The sequence below is a fragment of the Barbus barbus genome, assembly GCF_936440315.1.
Source record: "Barbus barbus genome assembly, chromosome: 46".
In the NCBI taxonomy this organism is placed as follows: Eukaryota; Metazoa; Chordata; class Actinopteri; order Cypriniformes; family Cyprinidae; genus Barbus; species Barbus barbus.
In genome coordinates this window covers 18,766,518-18,787,315 of record NC_136724.1, presented here as the reverse complement: position 1 = coordinate 18,787,315, position 20,798 = coordinate 18,766,518, and the positions used below count along the sequence as shown (strand labels likewise).

At 39.1% G+C, this 20,798-nt stretch overlaps 1 protein-coding gene across 7 annotated transcripts in view; it reads right to left on the bottom strand.

Moving 5' to 3' along the window:
• The window catches only part of LOC306865230 (netrin-G1-like), a 75,919-nt gene that overhangs the window by 7,450 nt on the left and 47,671 nt on the right, over window positions 1-20,798 (bottom strand). For 2 of the 7 annotated variants that reach the window (XM_079409712.1, XM_079409714.1), the window contains exons 3-5: window positions 13,390-13,562; window positions 6,683-6,709; window positions 3,788-3,832 (exon numbers count right to left, since the gene is read on the bottom strand). In XM_079409712.1, the coding sequence (XP_079265838.1) occupies window positions 3,788-3,832; window positions 6,683-6,709; window positions 13,390-13,562 (245 nt within the window). Of the gene's footprint in view, window positions 1-1,121; window positions 1,316-2,785; window positions 2,843-3,787; window positions 3,833-6,682; window positions 6,710-13,385; window positions 13,563-20,798 lie in introns of all 7 variants that reach the window. The other 5 variants (XM_079409711.1, XM_079409708.1, XM_079409710.1 and 2 more) reach the window with 5 other exon arrangements.

Below are 20,798 nucleotides of genomic sequence, written 5' to 3'. Positions count from 1 at the left end.
TCACCCAAAGACATCTGGCCAATTAACTGAGGTCTGCTTATGGTGCTGACGTGCCATTCAAAACCTGCATTTCTTGGATATCTACAAAGATGACAAATGATTTGCGCAGATGCTGAGCTACTGAGGGTTATTAAATATGCAACAGTTTTAATATTATCAATTCAAAAGAGAATCTGATTAATTCTCTTGTGCTTTCTCAGAAGAACTTGGACGTGTAGCCTGAAACTCTGATGTGTGTAATGGCATTTCTGATTACGACTGCACATTTGTTCTTAAAAACTAATCATTCCTTTTAAAACTCTCCTACTTCTTTTCATAAATTCATCAGTGTTTTCAGATGCCTAGCACAGCAGAACACTTTACAAGTGTGAACATAGCCTTAAGGTTTTGCTACAGAGAAGATACGTGTTTCATTTCTAAGTAAAGACATTAATGCTTATTAATTATTAATGGTTTGCTAAAACACTAACATAAACCTCTCCCAAGATGCACTCTTCACATATTTTGACAGTTCTGTGGCCCTCCTGTGACTACAGATATTGCTTGGTTGAAGTGGAGGTCAGAGTCTGTGACCTGTAACACCTAAAGATGTGTGTGTAAGTCACACAGTCGTGACCTTCTCCCAGACACCTCTCTCGCTCTCTTCTTTCTCTTGCTTCTTCTTTCCGAGAGTGACATATGCAACATGCAGCACCTTTTTCTGTGGGTGCGAGCCCTCCCAGACACCTCACTGGGGAAGTGTGATGGCAGACATCACCTCTGTCTCACAATGACACCTGTCTGGCTTTTGTTTTTTTGTTCTCTGCTCTACCTTTTTCTTTTTCTTTTATTGGCTTTGTAACGAACAAAGTCTTCTGTCCTAATCTGCTGTGGATCAACATGTCATACTTGCTGGTCTTGTCGTCAAAGACTGGAGGGATGTGGATCAACGTGACTTTGCTCGTGCACACAAGCATGCGTGAAGAGACTCGGGTGACGACAGAGGGATGGACAGACACAGAGAAGGGAGTGAAGAGATGGAGGATGATGGAGCAATAGAAACAGAAGGCCAGATGGCAGATTTGGGGGGAATGTGATGTGCGATAAGCTGTGTTGGTGGATGGGAGTGCTGGAGGACTGACCTATGCAAACATTCTCATCGTCCAGCTCTGCTGAGGCATTGCGGTAGTATCCAAGCTTGCACAGCTGGCAGTGCTGCCCTCTAGTGTTGTGCTTACAGCTCACGCAAATGACGGTGTTTAGCACCTCGATGTAACTGCAGCGATTGGAGTGACTGAAACATTCACAGTCTTGCAAAAAGGGGAGAGAGATGTAGCTGTGTTTAGGATAAGTGTGTGCGAGTCACGGCGGCGCTGCAGAATAGGGGCAGCACCATGGCATGCAAGGTTTGGATGGTCTGAAACAGCAGAAGCGGTGTTAGATGTAAGATCACCTTAAGATGAATGGAGAAGCGGTGTTGTTATTAGAGAGTTGGCCTCGAGCAAACCACAGCGATGGAGAGGAAAATAAGAACAGGAATGTTACATGGAAATCAAACACGAGCAGATGTAATTTTCAACCTCGACAGAATGCAAGTGCACGTGCGATTTGAAATTTACATCCGCTGTATTTATATTCTATTGCTCATGGAGAGTTGTTTCACAGAAATGATGGAAGGGTGTAGTGAAGGAGCTGGAACTTTCAAACACGGGAATAAAACAATGGCTTCTATTTTCTATGCACCCGAAATAACAAAGCCTCTCAGGTCGAAAACGGGTACACAAACTGTATCCTCTCCACAGAACTACTACGATAAAAATGAAAGACAAAGCATTTTTTTTCAGTATCGATTCTGTCAGCTCCAAAATGAGAAATAGCACAAGCAAATCAGAAATAACTTCCTATCTATTTCCCCATAGCCTCCAAAGAAACCAAACAACGTTTATCCGGGACCCGCAAGGAGTCTGTCCTAGTTTCAAAGTGAAGTTGAATCTCGATGCTCGGATGCTGCTCTTGGCATAGCATAACATAAACTGATGGCATTACCCTGACCTGCTAGGGATGCTTGGTCAACCAACTGGCCAGCACCTTCAACCCAACGGGTCTGACAAATCTGAGTTACGCTCATAAAGCCTGCAGGTACCTCCCTCTTGAGATGATTCCAGGGCTTTCGGGAGAAATGGAGGACTTCTCATTATCGAGATCTGGATTGAGGTCAGGCCTCCTCTGCAGCCTTTTCCCCCATCCCTCGACTGGAGGAGTTGAGACAGACATATCTCCTGTAAAGCGATCTCTAAAGCTGCCTGGATATGTCAATCATTCTGCCTGGAAAATGTTTTAGAGGGCCCACTTTAACAAACAATTGACAGGCTTCTCGTCTGTGAGCCACTGCGGAATTATATCAGATTCAATGTTCTCATCTACACTGGGATCAGCAACATTGACTGTATATAACCCGTTAATCTGACAAAGTCAACATGATTTGAACACTTCCCTCCTGATTCATCAAGTAAAATCTTTGTTGTCTCAATTTTCAAAGACTTGGGTCTCTAAAACATTCGGTACAGAGCTTCCATGATGATTCAGGATGGAGCTAATCATAAAACAAAGTAAACAATTGCACTAATATCAGTATCTTTTATTTGATACTATGCAAAGTGGGAATAGTAGGGTCAGGGCTAGGTGTTCTGCAAGTACAGGAGGTACAGGATCCACTCGGGATTCATTGAGGGCATGGTGAAGGGGATAATTCGGACAACATACACTGACACAGAATAGTGAGAGTATATGAATTGAGTCCTCCTACCTCTCTTACTGTTTGCAACTTGTACAGAAGGAACGGTTGATAAAGCAACTTGAGGAGCTACTAGACAAAATAAAGACAAAATAAATAAAATAAAAACATATTAAGTCAACAGAAACCTGAATGATGTTATAAACATTACAATCTTTCTTTACCAAAAGCATGAATAAAACAAGAATTTAGACTAATCCTGTTACTCTGCCAGAAATGATAAAAAAGATACAAAAAGAAGACAAATTTGCGCACGTTCCATTCCCTGCAGCTGCTTTGGTTTGGAAGTTTAGATGGCTTTAGAAAAGAAAAAGCCTGCGTTGCTGGCAGAAACTGCTCAGCTGGCATTAGTGTAGTTGAGCTTCCCAGGCTTCTTGTGTGAGAGCGCGTAAGGCTTAGATCCCCACGTCCCGCTGCCAGCCCGACACAGCAGCAGAACAACAGGGCTCAGAACAATCCCAAAGTTATCAGCTCATCGTGCAGTCACAAAACAAACCAAGGGGCAATGAGCATTATGTCCTTTACTAACCTCCAACCCCCAATTCAATCAAAAACGCTGTTTACTCAGGGCCGTTGTTTGCGTGATGCTTCTTTTTGGACATCTGCGCAATGGATTACCTTGAATGAGTCTACCTAAAACAGCCATGAAAACTCCCCAGCAGGGCTGAGAAAATATTGAGAGGGCCCAAGAGAGAGCACCACGCCTAATTAAAATGGAGGGCGTAAAGCTTTAAATCATCTGTGTGTGTCTTTATGGCTGTTCAGCTTGTTTCTTAGAAATGCTGATTGCTCAAAAATCTCACAGCTTTCAGACATGTCAGGAACTGGTATGTGAAAGAGAAAAGGCAAAAATAAGACGTTTGTCCATCTGGAATGATTCAGTACAACAAATATACAAAAAAGACTAGCTGTCAGCAAACTTCTGCTGAATCTGTTTCAATCTTACATCAGCCTAAATATCGTTCTGTGAGTCAGATCAAAGGAAATTGTATCCAAGTTAAAAATGTACCCTACCTTGATTTCGGTTAGCGACACCTAGGGATGAAATGTTCTGCCGAACTGCATGCATACAGGAGAAATCAGGTGTTAACTGAATGCACTGGCTGTCGGATGTCAGATGCACTAGGACGTGTCCAGTTTGGACTCATGTACACATAAACAGCTACACACATCTCCAGATGGGTCATTCATAAAGTTGAGCTGATAGGCTCGATGAGAACAAGCAACCAATAGACCAATCACAGATCATCTCTAGAGATTGTATGTAATTGAGCTTTTTGTTTTATGGCTTACTCTATATTAATACATGGGAATGACGGCTGACAGTGATCAGGGGAAATCATGTCAGTCTTTTGGGTGTGAGACTGGATGTATGTATTCATGGTTGCTTGAGATGCTTGTTCAGTTTATCAAATTGATTCATTTGAAGTGTGGTTCTGTATGACAAAAAATAGCTATCAATTGAAATTACGATTTGATGAGAATATCCTCATAATTACATACAATTCATTTCCTTAGAGGTGGAAATATTAGGGCTTGGAATGGAGCAGTCTCGTGTCAATCTCAGAGGCAGCACTAAAGTGAGAGGACCAAACCAAACGCTCCATCCATCCAACACAAACATGGTTAAGTCCCTTATGTGCTGCTTCGTGGTTGACCTCAGTGTGTGGGCACGTGAAACGTGGACAGGGTGCAGGAATTCCAGTGAGGACACGTCTATTAATTTGAATTAGATTTTCACCAGGGACATAGCATGGTGGTTGGGGACTCAGAAAACATGCACTTGCAGTTTACTGGCAGAGGAAACCCATCTTGAAGACCCATTATGAAATGGCCTCTATGTCCAATCACATCGGGAGAAATTACTCGTTTTCCATGTGATTTGGGGAATTCCATGAACTTCACTATGAGTTTTCAGTTCAAGCTCCGGTAATATTTTATGAAAGAAATTAAAGATGAAAAGCAAATTATTTCTGTAAGATTAATAAGATAATGTGAGTTCAGGGTGTGTCAACATCATAAAGTGCTTCTCTTTCTTTAGATTAGTCCTTGGTTTGTCAGCATCATCTCATCAATAAATTTGCTTTGTTTGTTATTCAATCTCATTCAAAAATTACAACTATTTCAAACAATTCTTAGTCTTTAGCTTTCATTTATAAAGTAAATAAATTAATGAATGAATAAATAAATGCACAATTTGGATCCATCAATCTAATCCAATATTTGGAGAAACACTTTTTCCACAACCCTTTTTAATGGAAGTTTTCTATTAATTTTTGAATCAAGTGAGACACAAAGTGTGAGCAAGCAGCAATGGACAACCATTGGAGTCACTATCAGTTTGGAACAGATCTGACCTCTGAGTGATGGACAAATCCAGCTGTCCTCTCTCATCACATTCCATGACACTCACACACACAGAAGCCACTGTTGTGATACCCATGGGACCATGCTGGGAGCTTTATTACTGATATAAAATGTGTTCCGTATTAGCAAGTGATTAGGAGTGATGCTCATTGCATCTGCTCTTCATTAATGTTTTTGTTAGTGAAAATTTGGATAAAAATTGGATAAATGAGAAGTGACAGATTTTAATAAATGCCATCCCAGTAATGAAATGCAATCCTGTACAGCCAAAATCTCATCTTAAAATATTAATTTTGCTCTAATGCCTGCATTAGGCAATTCTGGCAGGCTTAATAAACTTGAAATAGAATTGGGAAAAGTCAATAAAGAATTCAATTACCCTCAAGCAACTCTGAGGAAACTGCAGTGTTTTCTTTTTCAGTCTCGGGCATAACATCTCTGTCCTCAAGGACACTCTTTACAAGCGCTCGCTATAGTTTTGTGAAGGAAGAGAGAATGGTGTTTATAATTGTTATAGTGATGGTCAGAGGATGCTTTTGGTGCTAAAGTAACATCGAGCTGTTTGGGACCCTGGTTGCATTGTGAGTGTCACCTCTTTGTGTCTTCCTGGATGGAGGTGTGTAAATTCACCATGAGGACAGTGAGTGAATGTTTATGGTACAGTAGCATGACGTTTGAATAAGAAATAATGGAATGAGCCCATGCAGAAATGGCACAGCACAGGCCATGCTATACGGCCAAATACAAAACACACTTGAGGAGAGGAGAAGGGAGTGTCCACTTGGTTTGACATACAGTTCTGATTAAAAGTGCAACTTTTAGTGCAAGATTTTTTTTTGCTGTGTTCACCAGTTTCAGATGGTCACTGGTAACATTAAACTGTAATTTATATACAAATCAGACTTCATTCACTCTTGTAATAATTCCAATGTTCATTATTGAATATTTGATTTGTGTAATGTTATTCCATACACCTGTGATATATTATACCAATCTATCCAAAGAGGAAATGTGTATATTTGTCCTGGACCCAGGAGAAGTGAAGCGTGTGGAAATATTCAGGGCTCTACATGCATTCTGACATGTTCAATAACGCTGTGGCTCCAGTTTTCACATTCAACCTCACTGCGCCTGTAACTCTATCTGTCTGCTGGCTTATGAGGCCCCTGGCAGGACCAGATAATACCACATAGACCTGCATTTCTCATATTAAAATGATAATATGAGAACTTTCTACTTCGTACGAGATCCTGAACTGCTTTACATCCCCTGTAGCATTTATAATACATGCAAAGTCAGCATTTGAATTAGTCCATCTATAAACTTAACAATAGAAAACTAGTTTTCTATAAATAGTTTAACTAAGCCCTATTCTAATTAATTTCCAAACCAATCAGATTAGGTTGCGCAGTTTATATCCGATAGATCTAATGAAAATCAGAAATACATGTTTAACCAGAAGTGGACCTGAGGTGAAGTGAGAAGCAAAGCTGTTCATCTCACACTTCCTGTTGATATAGATCTATGAGTTTGTTTACTTACTAACTGGACCAACACTATTTGGCAGACCTGGAAGAGAGATGAGAGAAAAGATTATATTAGCAACAATAGCACTAGCAATACAACAAATAGCAATTTAAAAACGTAATAAAATGCAATAATAACAAACAAAATACTGATAATTATGTCTATTAAAATATTATTTATATAATAATACAAATATTAATAAAAACATCTACAATCCACAAAACGTAATCTTGTTTTTTTTGTGTCAAATAACAGCAGAGAAATAACAACATTTTTTTTAAAGAGCAAATTCAAAAGAAAGAACTTGTAGTGTTTTATCAGCTTTCTTAATAAATGAAAAATAAATAAATAAATAAAAGGGGGAGGTGCCATGTTTCTCAATCAAGAGGACCAAAACAGTGAATGGAGGATTTCCTACACAATGGAGAACTGTTGGAGACAATGGTCTGGTTGCAGAAAGAGAACTGATCATGCCCCTGCCATGTGCCATTGATCTAGTGTGTGCCATCTAATCTCCCTCCCTGATCACTGCTTCACAGGGACAGTTAAGAGCCAAATTTATGACCTTTGGAAGGAGGGCTGAGAAATGACTAGGAAAATAAAAGGCTGCAGGCACCTCCGATGAACACGTGTGAAGGCTGAGTCAGAAAGATAGCAAGAGGGAAGAAAGTGGAGAGTACAAACTGCATAGGGAAATATAAACTCTAACATCATGCCCTGGTATTTAGATCTGCCAGTACAAATGAGAGACTTTCCTTGAAGAGATCCTGCTCGATTTTCATTTAAGAAGTGAGAAATCTTGCACGCTTCTCTAATTCAAATCTTATATGCAAACTATAGCACATGGGAGTTTTAGTTCCATTTTCACAGTTTCCATCCCCTAAAATATTTTGCTGACCCACCCATAGCACCCACTTGTGGACTCCAGGGGGTGCCCATTCCCCAGTTTGAAACCTCCTGCTTTATGCCAAATTATATAAACAGTGCAATAGCAATACCTTCTCGCTCTCTTTTTTTCTGGGGAAAAAAGTGGTTGGAAGGGTGTACTGTTTTTTTAGTTTTTTTTCCCCTGGGAGATTTATTCAATTATTTACTTAGATGACACTTGGCTCCCTCTTTCAATGCGAGTCTATGATTTAAAAAAAAAAATTCAAGTCATGAAGGAAAAATTATGGCTTATGTTGATGCTGCATCTGACACCACAGAAACACATACAGACGTCTGGATATACCCTAAACAGCATCAAGAGTGTAACACAGCACCTCTCATAGCAAACTGTCCGCTCTCTTTGCTTTAAATACAGTCAGGCTTTTAGTCATGGTGCACATTCATCCTCACGATTCATGTAAGTGCAATTCAACCTCTTTTTTAATTTATTTATTTATTCATCTCTCCTCTTTTGAGTTGGGCAGTCGTCCGCCTGAGACGGACGCAAAATATCATGTGTCATATCATTAGATTATCTTTCAATCACAGTGGTTTTCAACCCCCCTCACCTGCTGGAACTCTCCATTATGTCGGGGAGCAGGAATCGAATTGTGAAGCCTGATGCAGAAACACATTAGGCTGCTTATGTTTATTGCATACTCCATTGATTTTTACCATCTGAACTTCTGTACTCTGGGGTTACTCGAGTCTCCAGGATCAACAATTGATGGGCAGGAGTGTGTGCGGTAAATGAATACACATCCTGGAAGATTTTTCCATTTTACCCATTCCTTATTTTACATGTTAGGTTGACATTTTTATGCTATTGGCTGTTTAACACACCTGAAATATTATCTGACATGAAATTTTTCACATTCATAGAATGTGAACAATTTGTACCTTCTGGGGAAGTGTGAAAGAGAAAATTGTGTACCATATCTACTCATTAAAGGTGCATTACATTTTTAGTATCTTAGGGCAGTAATATGAACTCTGGGGGTTAATATAATACATATTATAAATATGCCTGAATATACTTATTCTATGTTCCTTCTATTTAAACAAATACTTCCTTTTTGGATTTTGTGCAAATCCACCTTTCCATAAGTTAATAAGACCCTTTTCTTTCAATCAAGCAATTATGCTGTCAAAATACTCCTTCAATCTTGTATGAACCTGCACAGAATGATAAAGAATAGACAGTCTCTTGGGGGAAAAAATCCACCCACACACACCTAAACACATGTTATACTGACAGTTAATTTTTCAGGCTTCCTCCCAGAGGTTGACGGGACGTAATTAACCCAACCTGGGCAAGATACCAGATCTGTCCTGCCCTACATAACACACTCACTCGCCTGCCAAGTCATCCAGCTTGAGGGATTCCCGCTGGACGGCACAAAAATTGTGACGACTTTCCTTTTTTCTCATTTGAAAGCCAATCTGTTCCTTAACTGCCCATTTCCATCGCCAGCGAAAGGACAAAACCCTCTGTGATGCTTTATTTAATGTTTCATGTTGGAAACGAAGCTAGTTGAATTGCTGGAGGCCTCATTGTTGTTCTGGTAGAACAACATCCTGACCTTCACAGAGTCTCATCTGTTTGCTTTTTCCATCCACCTGGACATTTAGGTAACGCTTATCTACAAAATTTCTACCCTAGGCAAAGTTTGTAATTACTCTCCCTGGCTGCTTACATCTTCTGGCTATCCATCATCCGTTTTCTACCGGGATGTGAGCCGTGACATGCACAAGCAACTGTGTGCCTCAAACGGAAGGAAACGTGACAATCCACACCGGTAGAACTTGTCGTCCAACCTCCGCTACAGTAACGGTGCCTCCATCTGAACGTCTTACAGGGCAGAGTGAATAGATTTGTACGGGAGATGCCAAGTATGAAAAAGTGACTGCGATGAGTCACAGTCACAGTTAAGATTCTGGGAATGCGACGCACGGCGGAAAATTCAGTGATGGAAGAAACAAATATTTGAAAGAGAGATTACCGTTGCGGCAGCACACAGAAAGATGTGGAAAAGGCAGAGTAAACAAACCAGGTCTCATGGGGGAATAAGGAGAACATAACACAAAACAAAGAATGAGAAAAAAGATAGAAAGAGAGAGCGAGCGTAATATGCTTTCGGAGCTGACACTACGAGAGTCAAGATGGAAATGGAAACCGTGGGGGTTGTGGAGGATATGCAGCCAGGGTGGAGATGTTAAAATGAATAATTAGATAACACAAACGGTACAAAATAACTCTCCTCTTCTGGGAGAAGACAAGATGGCCACCTGGCCCTTCAGATAGCACTAATTAGAGCATCCGTACGGCAGTAGAACGAGGATTGAGGACACGCTTAATTACACTTCAAGATTGTTCATGTTACACAACAAGAAAGGCAAACACCTTCTACGGAACAGAACGTGTTCTGAGGCTGGAATCGTCTTCCTCTCCGAGTGTATGTTCTTTCTATAAGAAAGTTTGCATGTCTGAGGATGGCAGGCGGGGGAGGAAGGGTACAGCTGTTATAGTATCAGCCCAGGAACGAACCGTTTGATTCAAGGACGCCGAACAACGGCAGGGAAACACACTGACATCTGGCAGCCCTATACTTATGAAACTAATTAAAAAACAAAACCAGCCATCAGTCGTACACTACGGCACCGTTGATAATAATTTACTCTCATTGCGACTGTCATCTCCAGATGTGTTGGGCTGTCTTTGCTAGCTAGGCTGAACGGAAGTAAATGAGGTATTATGAATCTCCTCCCCTGCTGGATCTCGCTCAAGCGTGATTTTCGTGGCTCCTGCTGTATGCCGAGTGGAATTTTGTATCCAAATAATTAAATGTTAAAAAGCTGCAAAATCAATAAGTCGCATAAAAGCTTATATCATGTTCAGCTTTTATCCTCGCGGACTGAAGCCGAGGTCAATGAGGAGCGATAAAAACCTTTACTGAAACCGTGTCGGGACACATCTCTCTCTTTAAGTGCTTTGATCGCGAGTAATTTACAAGGCCAGACCGGGCTGATTTGAAGTTTCATTTGCACAGTTTAATCCTGCCAGGACAAGAGGAATTAGTCAGTTCTCTGTAAAGAAGTGCTGTCTTAAACTACAGATTATTACTCAGCAGAGACATGGAAAACAATTAGAATCGCTTGTTAATCCTCTCGGCGCATTTTTAAATGTAAACGGGGAGTTGCTGATCGCCCTGTGTTTGGGAAACAGCAGGCACGGTGCGGATCAGACCTTATTTTGACTCACGTCATGAAACCCTACATCAATCTGACAAGCTATAAAACACACAAACATTAGTCAAGTTTAAGAAGGCATTTTAGATTCAGATCAGTACGGGCCAGAACATTATGTGTGAGTCCCATTGCCACCTTTTCCAGGAGGGAGAAAATGGGGGCGCCCTCATCACTTCCCCTCTCCTCCAGAGCAGAAATGGTCTGTCATGGCTAATTCTTGAACTGATCGCTCTCCGACTCGCCGTTCCGATGTGAAGCGAGAACCTAGCCACTTCCCAGAAGTGTGAGTGCGCTTTGACGAAGAGTGATATCCAACAATCTTTCCTCAATCTCAAGCTCTTTTCCTGGTTTGTCTGACCCACTCAGACTAACAGGAATTACTCGGCCCTACACAGATAAAAACGGAAGCGGTACTGCTAAATACTATAAATTACATATACAGTATATATATATATATATATATATATATATATATATATATATATGTGTGTCTGTGTGTGGTCTTGGTAAACCCTACGTTATGAGGACAAAATGTCCCCACAAAGTTGGCAATATCCGAAATCCGTGTCCTTGTGGTGACATTTTTTTGGTCCCCATGAGGAGACAAGATTATAAATCACACAAAATGAAGTTTTTTGAAAATCTAAAAATGCAGAAAGTTTTCTGTAAGGGATAGCGGTTTAGGTGTAGGGTTGGAGTAGGGCGATAGAAAATACAGTTTGCACAGTATAAAATCATTATGCCTACTGAATGTCCACATAAAACATGGAAACCCAATGTGTGTGTGTGTGTGTGTGTGTGCGACAATCTATAAGGATTGCAAACAAATTGAAAAAATTTAAATGAACTTTCACTAAATAAAAAAATATATAGATAAACCTATAAAATACTTCTTTTAATTGCTAAAATTAGTATGACCTAATGCTTCATTCATTTTAGTGTGTAATTTTTAGAATGTGTTGGATTATTGCCTTTGTTCTATGTATGCATATACTAGTAGTATATAATACTACTTAGCTATAGGATAAAAATAGCAGATTACTGGCCTATTTGTACTGCTAGTTTTTTTCATTTACCCCATTTGTCTCCATTGCCCTACCACATGGTGTCAAGCACATAGAACTGTTGTAAAATCAGCTGCAATTGGTTTTAAAATGACAAACTGCCTTTCTTCTTTCTGAAATAATATTATTGTTTAATCTAATTATTTTTAATCCAAAGGGAATGATCTAAGAGCCTGTCTTTTGCAGCATTATTATGTTATGGATTTCTCACTCTACTCACACAGGACCATAATGAGGGGTTTAAGGTGAGGCTGTGTTTTATAGTGGGTTCAGAGTCTGTCCTGGCTTTTTTTTAATAATGTCCTGTCAATCTCAGTCCTTCAAAACACTCCACCGGCTCCTAGAGAGTCATGAGGTACAACAGCTGCCAGGAGGCACGCGTTGCTCCACTCAAACACATGAATATACAAACACACACACACATGCGCGCGCACGCACACACACACACACATGCGCACACACAGAAACACAAAGACAAATCTGCTGAGGACTGAAAAGAAAGTTTTGGCATGCACACAGTTTCTGTGCATGCTAAGGTCTTATCTGTGGTATGTGCTGCTGCTTTAGTCCCAGAAGCATATGGTGAGTGTTTAATAGTGCTAGTTTACTTCTGGGCAAAAATTCTGCGTGTTGGATTGAAGGCGTTGTCTCCTGCCATTTGAATTTAACTGCAGTGGTGGTGTAGTCCTCCAGCTGGAATTACAGACAGCACTGGTTTTCTAAAGGCTAACTGTCCTTCTGTTATAGTTCTAACATTTGACATGCACTACATTCTTTGAAAGACAGGTCCTACAAGTATTCTGCATCTTTTGGAAGGGGAAACACTCCCTAAAGCAATAGTTCACCCAAAAGCGGAGCTATGCCATCATTTACTTACCCATATGCAATTTCAAACCTGTGTGACTTTCTTTCTTGTTTTTGTTTTTTTGTTTGTATTTTCTTTTTGGACTTTTATCAAATAATATAAAAAAAAAATCAAACTTCAGAAATTCACATTTCACTTAAATATTTTGGGATCTAATGGACCCCAGTGTGTATCAAATCACAATTGATAACATTACTATATTACCACCACCACCTTTTGGACTTTATCTCAGTGCAGTACACGGTAACAAGCATTTAGTTTGTAATTCAACAAAAATAAATGTTTAAAAAAAGGATATTTGATAAATCTTCTTAAAGTTTAGAAGTGATTTTGTTGTTCAGCATTTGGTGTCAGAGTTCCTGTGAGGACCTGGTTTTAAACTGGAAGTAGGGTAATGGCTTCTGGGGAGACACCATGAGCACATTGTGAAAGGTAGGACAGCAGTAAGAGAGATGGTTTATGGTCAAAGTAAAAGGACATGTGAGCCTTGTTATCCACAAACACAGAGCCCGCATTGTTCTTTCCAGTAAGTGGAATGGGAATGTGTGTCTACGCGTGTGTGTGTGTGTGTGTGTGTGTGTGTGTGTGTGTGTGTGTGTGCGTCTGTGTGTACTCACAGATATTTGCTGTGCCCTTGGGGATGGGGAGATAGGATCCTGCGCTCCAAGCTCTGGCCTGATAATTCCTCTTACAGCGGCCACAGTCAGGCCCCGTGGTGTTGTGCTCACACTCGCAAGTCAGTCTCTCTTTGTCATAGATGCAGCTGTTGGCGTGAAGGTTGCACTTGCACCTGTCACGGTGAAAGAAAAGAAAAAAAAGAAATAAAACATATGCCCTTGTGGATTTTCAATCGAGTTCAATTACACCCGAGAGGGAAAAAAAATAGGAACCAGCACTTAGAGATCAGAGTGACCTTGCAAATTATTTGCATTTCAAGTAAACGTGCATCTGCATGTGGGGGTATTCTGAAGCTTCCAGAATGTGACTTCAAAACCTTGCAGATGGTGTCAAGGATTCTGCAAAATCCCCATAATTATTTTTATGCTTTTTCTTTCCTCTCGAAAGATAGGTTATTTATAATTATCCCATTGGAAAATAAATAATTACATACAGGTCACACTTGCAATGAGAGAAAGAAAACTTAATTAAAAAAATAAGTGCTGTACATTTGGCATATACTGTATGTTGCACGCTTTGATTATTTACAGATTTTTTGCTATATGCATTCTATTTAATATAAATAAATTCTACAGCACTTGTGAAAGTTTTAAATCCTAAGAGGCAGTCATGTTTTAAATGTTGTTGGTAATAAATTTAGTATGGCCACTGAGGACAAACCCCAGCAAGCATTTGTCTCACATACACATGCAGGGAGGTTTGCTCCCCCGTTTCCTCTCTACGCACGGAAATTGATTTTGTATGCCAGCAAAAGATGGATATTTCTGTGGCACACATGCAGTACTGACGTAAAGAAATGTGATGCAGTTATGTGAAACTGTTCTGCAGCTAGAATAGAGTAGCTTAACTTGTTTATGTGTGTCCGTTTTTCAGTTCACCTGTGATTCTTGCTCTTAATTTCAAAAGAAATTGACCATCACTTGCACAAATATGTTTCAACTCATTTACTGAATAACACAATTGTCTTTAACTTCATCTGTATCTGTATCATAAACTATATAAAGCCATAATCATAATCCACTTTGTTTCCCCAACACGACTATGTATGTGATTAAGTGTGACTCCCATGAATCAATTTTGTGGAGTAAGGGAATACAAAAATATTAATAAAAATGGAAATAGAAAACAGAATTTATACATATAAATGATTGATGGAAGTGAATATAAATATATAAGTACTTAGTCCACATGGCTCCAAAGTAAATGTATCACTATAAATATTTTACATGATTATTATAGCTGAAATAATACTTTTCAGCAATAAACATCATGTCACATATGGCATCCATTAAGTTAGGAAAAAACTGAATTCCTTTAAAGCTTCACAGCATCATTCTAACACACTAAAGTAACACTGTAAAAAAATCAAAAGCTGATCAGTCGCTAGTCTTTGATCTAACTTTTTCCAGACTGAGGCTCCTCACGGATTACGGGCATAACCAGGCTCTTGATGTCTGCCGTCTCTCTTTCTCACGCAGGTGTACGGTCTGCCCTGCGTGGGCACAGAGGAGCATTATTAAAACCATTAAAACCGGTGTGTCCAAAGAGATGCGCGTGCAGGGGCTGATAAATGTGATGCACCGAATCACATTTGGAAGTGACAAATGACTGCTCAGTTCCCACAGGTATACACGGGCAGAATAAATGAGAGGGCATTATTCTCCAGACACCCTGATTTGCATCTCATTATTTATAGTTTTTTTTTTTTTTTATTTAACAGAAGGGCATGTCAAATCTCAAGATTCTAGGACATCCTCTTTAAAACTGTCACCTGTCAGCCAAGCATGAATCTGTTGCTTCTGTGAAATGTCAGCAAGCTTGCACATAAAATCTCCCACCAAATAATTACATATAATGCAAATTAGTCCCTGATATTTTAGTGGGTCATTAAACTGCATATAAACAGCAAGTAATAGACTTCTGAGACATATTAAAACCACACAAGAGTAAAAACCATAAAAACAGGGGTTTTACAGTGACATGCAACATTTCAAGTGGGCAAAGAGGTACTTATTCAGTAAGAACTATGCATTGAAATGAATGGCTCACCAGCCTGCACTAACAAGGCTGGTCCAGTGACTGAACAAAACAAAGCCATCGAGCTGCAAGAAGTAAAAGGCATGTGTGGCATTCTGATGAGGCCTCCTTGTTCAGTTGAGGTGGAGGTCTCAGATTCCACGCCGTACTCCTTGTAGCTTGACCTTCATATCTCTTATCACCAGTAACATATTAATCAAGGTGTTGATACGAGGCAGAGCTGTGCTGCTGATATAATGAAGGGGACACAGCAAGGGCCCGCTGGGTCTCTTTGCAGTCGGCATGGTAGCATCGCTAACAGAAACGAAACATTCTCGTTCCAGTCTGGTCACTAGGGGAGACGAGGTGCAATAGCTGCCTCAAGGAGAAGCGCAGTAAAAAAATATATATTTAATTAGACTTTAATGCCAAAGCTGCTCTTCCAGGGCTCCACCATAGAAACTGTCGGTCTTAATTTAACCAGGCTATGCCATATTCGCAAACACTACCTCTCTCTGATGAAGGATTACAGTAAATGTGTATGTGCATTCCGCTTGTGAGTTTCCACAACAGTCTAATATGTTGTTGAAAGGACTGTCTACTCAAAGAGGAAAATCAGATCATCATTTGCACACCTTCATGTCTTTCCAAACCTGTATTTCTTTTTTCTGTGGAACATAAAAGAAAATATTTTAAAGAATGTTGGTCCCATTGAATTTCATAGTGTGGATGAAAATATTTAAAAAACTACCGTCGATGGAACCTGAAACATATGGTTATCAACACATCAGCAACATACCAAAATATCTTACAGGTTTGGAATGACATGAGGGTGAGTAAATGATTGCAGATATTCTTTTTTTTTTTTTATATATATTTAGTGGACTATCCCTTTAAAGAAATATGTCGAACCAAAGTTCTGCTATTACTCAACCCGATGTTGTTCCAAACCTGACTTTCTCACTTCTGTGGAGTTTTATGTGTTATGTGTTGTCCAAGACATTCTTTTCAATACAATAATGGCTGTCAAGCCCAAAAATCGACACCCTATTACAAGTATTCTGAAGTCAATGCGGTCAAAGACTGAAATTTGTTATTTACTGAAAATCTTGCCCTCCATCTTGACCTTTAAATTTCATTCTCAAATGTGTATATTCATTGACACCTCGAGATGTGTGAAGGAATTGTTCACCCAATGATTTTAAAAGTGTTCTACAGAATAAAAGGCATACAGATTTGGAACAACATGATGCTAGAATCTTCTTTTGCTTATTTTGAGAACTATTCCTTGGAAAAAATGTGGCAGTCATTGTGTAGAAATAAATGTTTAATTCTAGTAATTAAGGTGTGTGGTCAAACAGATGGCTAACTTCCTACAAAGAAGAATAATGAAGGAGGTTTTTGTTCATTTAGCTTTGAGTCTAACAAAAAGGTTTAAATGCGGAATGTCCTCCTTGAAAGGCAGGAGGCAGAACATGCTGTTAATACTGATTTATTTATTTATCTTTTATTTAAATACTAGCCTAAAGCGCAGAGTCTGTGACCTCCAAAATAATGGAAGCCTGATTGACAATAAGAGCACAAACAACATCGTAGTTTCTCTCTTTAAATGGTCCCCCTTTCAACTGACCTCTTGAAAAAAGAACTCGTCTTCATCATTTCATATCTTATCTGCTCTTGTGCCAGTTTGGAAACTGACAGCAAAACAGCAATGGTTCTCAAGCCGCCTTGTGCCGTATTGACTTATCAGGGGATAATTATTAGCAATTATCTCCAAATGAAGCTTACACATGCACGGCTAAGCATGCTGATCCAACCACAACAGTCTGAGCGAAGACAGAATGGCCTGTAATCGAGCTAAGTAAGTGAAGTAATTATGTTTAATTAAATGTGCAGGTGTTATTGTAACACAGAGAACAAGGTCAAAACTCTCACTAAAATAATTATTTGCTCATGTCAGCGTATAAAAACCATTGTGCAAATAGTAAAGATGAGGAGGCAAACAGACTTATACTAAACAATGCAACAACAAATTGAACACCGAGTAACTGGGGTACTTCATTGCTTCAGAAGACTTGGAATATAGTGCACAAGCCATATGTACTAACTGAACATTTTTTTAAATTACCTTTTGTGTTCCACAGGAGGAAGAAAATCAAATGGGTTTGGAGCAACCTAAGATTGAATAAAAACTTAAACCAAAATATAGTCATTTGCTGTGTCTATTGCAAAGGACTTGGAGCACAGCAAAGTGCTATAGTTTTGAAATGGGCTCAAGTCCCTAAATGCAGAACTCAGGTCTGTAGCCATTCAGGAGAGGTATCTTGGGCTTTTCGAGGAACAATGGCTGAGCTTTTGAAGCAGATGGGAAAACTGCAGTGCTGGGTAGTGCTGCTTTCAAACATCCAGTTAATAAAAAATTTTTTCAAACTAACACATCCTGGCCAGCACAGTGTTACTATTCTGTCCTTTATCTGTACTTTTTACTATCCATCAGTAATTTTGTTGACGATGTTGTCTGAATTTTGATGATGGGTTTGAGGTTTTGGGGTTTGCCTGACTGTTTCTCTTTTTGTAGTTGATTCAATGCTGTAGGCTTTCCCTTATTTTAGATAGAAAGTTGGTTCAAAAGAGTTTTCCAAAATATTTAAAAGAACCCTGCTCTCATTTCACTTTTTAGGATGCTAGGTTCTTAGATACCTTTGTTTCTTTCAGTCCTGATCTACTTGGCCATCTGCTGCCTGTGTGTCTCTGAAAAACAAGCTTCAAACTGGATATAGACATCAACCAAAATTAAAGAATTCCTGAGGTGAGGAAAAAATTGTCATCATTTACTCAACCTCATGTCATTCCAAAACCTGCAGGTTTTCTTCTGTGGAACACAAAAAGGGAAAAAAGTCTTCTTTTTGTCCATACAATGAAAGTCAATGAGCAAAAACAGTCCAAAATCATTTTCAAAATGTTCAAACAATCAAATGTCCTTAAAAATACCCTTATTTGTGTTCCACAGAAGAAAGAAGATCGTACAGGTTTGCAATCACATAAGGGTGAGTAAATGATGACTGTTCCTTTAAGGTATCTTCGAGATTTTGATTTACTTCCGCATTACCCTTTTCTGTATACTTTACTTCCCTTCACTTGCTTTGTATTTTTTTTGTCTCTCCACAGCATGTATCACCAATCTCACTGCATCTGCCTCTCCACCTCATCAAGGTAAAGACAAATTTCCCCTTCTCTGTAAAGTGTTTACTTCTCCAACTACTGTAAAGTGATTACTTCAGCCAGTTCTGTCTCTTTGTGATTGGCTGTGAACAGTTGCATGTCATAGGCTGACAAGGTGAGGCCTGAGTATCGTACCTCACTCTGAATCTGAGATAAATGAAACAGGGCATCTTGTGTGCTGACTCTAATTGCCTCCTGACAAACACAGACAACTGCTCCGCAGAACAGCACAGGAAGTGAGAAGTGAGTGCAATCTCTCTGAGACAGATCTGTGCAACTATTGCTTTTTGCTAAACTGCATGGACTTGACAGCCAGAGAAGTTACATTCAGGGACAGTTTAATGCTTTGGGGAGCCGAAGATGACCATCTGAGAAACCAACAGACTCCTCTGAGTTCAACTAGATGTAACAATACTTACTAAAAACAGTTGGTAACAACCTGCACCATATTAACCCTCTCACTCAACCGCTAATGAGCTACAAACATGACAATTCAAGTGGCCTTGGTGGATATTTAATGGATATTCTTTACTCTAAAAAGAGGACTGTGGATGTTGTCTACGGCTCTAGGCTTACAATTATCAGAGTTTCACATTTGCTAAACAACAATGTTAGCAGGATGCAGTGAGGAGCTAAATTGGAATAAATCTGAATGACCCTAAAGCCAAACATTGCCACTGAAATTACAACACTGTATCTACAATTCATTTAACAATTTAAAGAACATTTAGTTGTCCCACTTTTGTTTTGTGCAGCAGTCACAAGCTATTACAGATTGTAAGTCCCAAGACATTCATATTATTCAGGGGTCAGTGAACTAATCACAAGGTAAAGAAAAGCTATAAAAACTGGAGAGGCATTCTGGGCTGATGCTGCATTAAATTCAACCCAATAAGAATCTGGGAATTTCAAAATTTCTACTCGACAAACAGGTTTATTTTTTTCTAGTATAGCTCATGTAAAACATACATGACATTTGACAAGCAAAAAAAGACGTATAAAAGTATGAAGGTGCTTGATCAAAAGAAACAAGTTTAATAAAAGGCAGCGGCTATTTGCACTAAGTGTAAATAGCGATAGATGCTATTTACACCAAGTGCAAATAGCATATTTTTTTAGTGACAGATGCTATTTACACTAAGTGCAAATAGAAATGGATTATATTTACACCAAGTGAAAATAGCAGTATTTTTTAACGATATGCTATTTACACTAAGTGCAAATAGCTATAGATTCTATTTACACTGTTAAAATAGCAAGATTTTCTGCTATTTATACTACTTATTGCAAATAGTGGCAATTATCTGCACCTCAGTATTGTAGTACATTATAAAACAGTAAACAGAGTGTAAATTATAATTTTAATTCAAATTTATTAAATGGATGCCACCTTATTGGGACAATAAAGCCCTCCCTACACCTACCCTAACCCTACCCGATACTTTATTTTCAACTTTTTGATTATTTCCTTAATTTTTATTGAAAATAAATGCCTTTCTGATGCGATATGAGGTTTGAAAAGGGAGAAAAAAATGTTTGGCAAAAGGTGGGCTCGAACTCGAACCTTACCATCTACGCCACTGAAGCTGATGTTGAACTAGCTTCTTTTTTTAATGTTGACTAACCCAATCACACGTTAGTGGGCGGAGTTAGTGTAAATAGCCTTTGCCAACAAGACGGGCTATTTGCACTTAGTGTAAATAGACACTCCGTTAATAAAAATGATAAATCAACAGGCTGCTGTATAAATCTGTATGAAACTTGTGTATTGTATTGGTGATAATAAAGGTAGACTCTGGGGAGAGTTGTGAGATAAATGTCAAGGAGATTCAGCTAAAATGAAACCAAAATATTCCTTAATTTCTCCTTGAGCATACCTTTACCAGCACCAAAGTGTTTTTCATTCTAGCTCTTTCAAATAAGATTAAGAAGCTAAAATGTAGAATCTGTAAAAGCAGCATACCTAATCAAAATACTTAAATAATAAAACTGATAATGATGAAGGTATCATACAGCACTAGAAGTGGAATTTATTGAATTGCAATTCAAAGAAATAGAACACAGGTAATGCATTTCAGGAAACTAGGTGTTCCTCCACCCTGGTCCACAA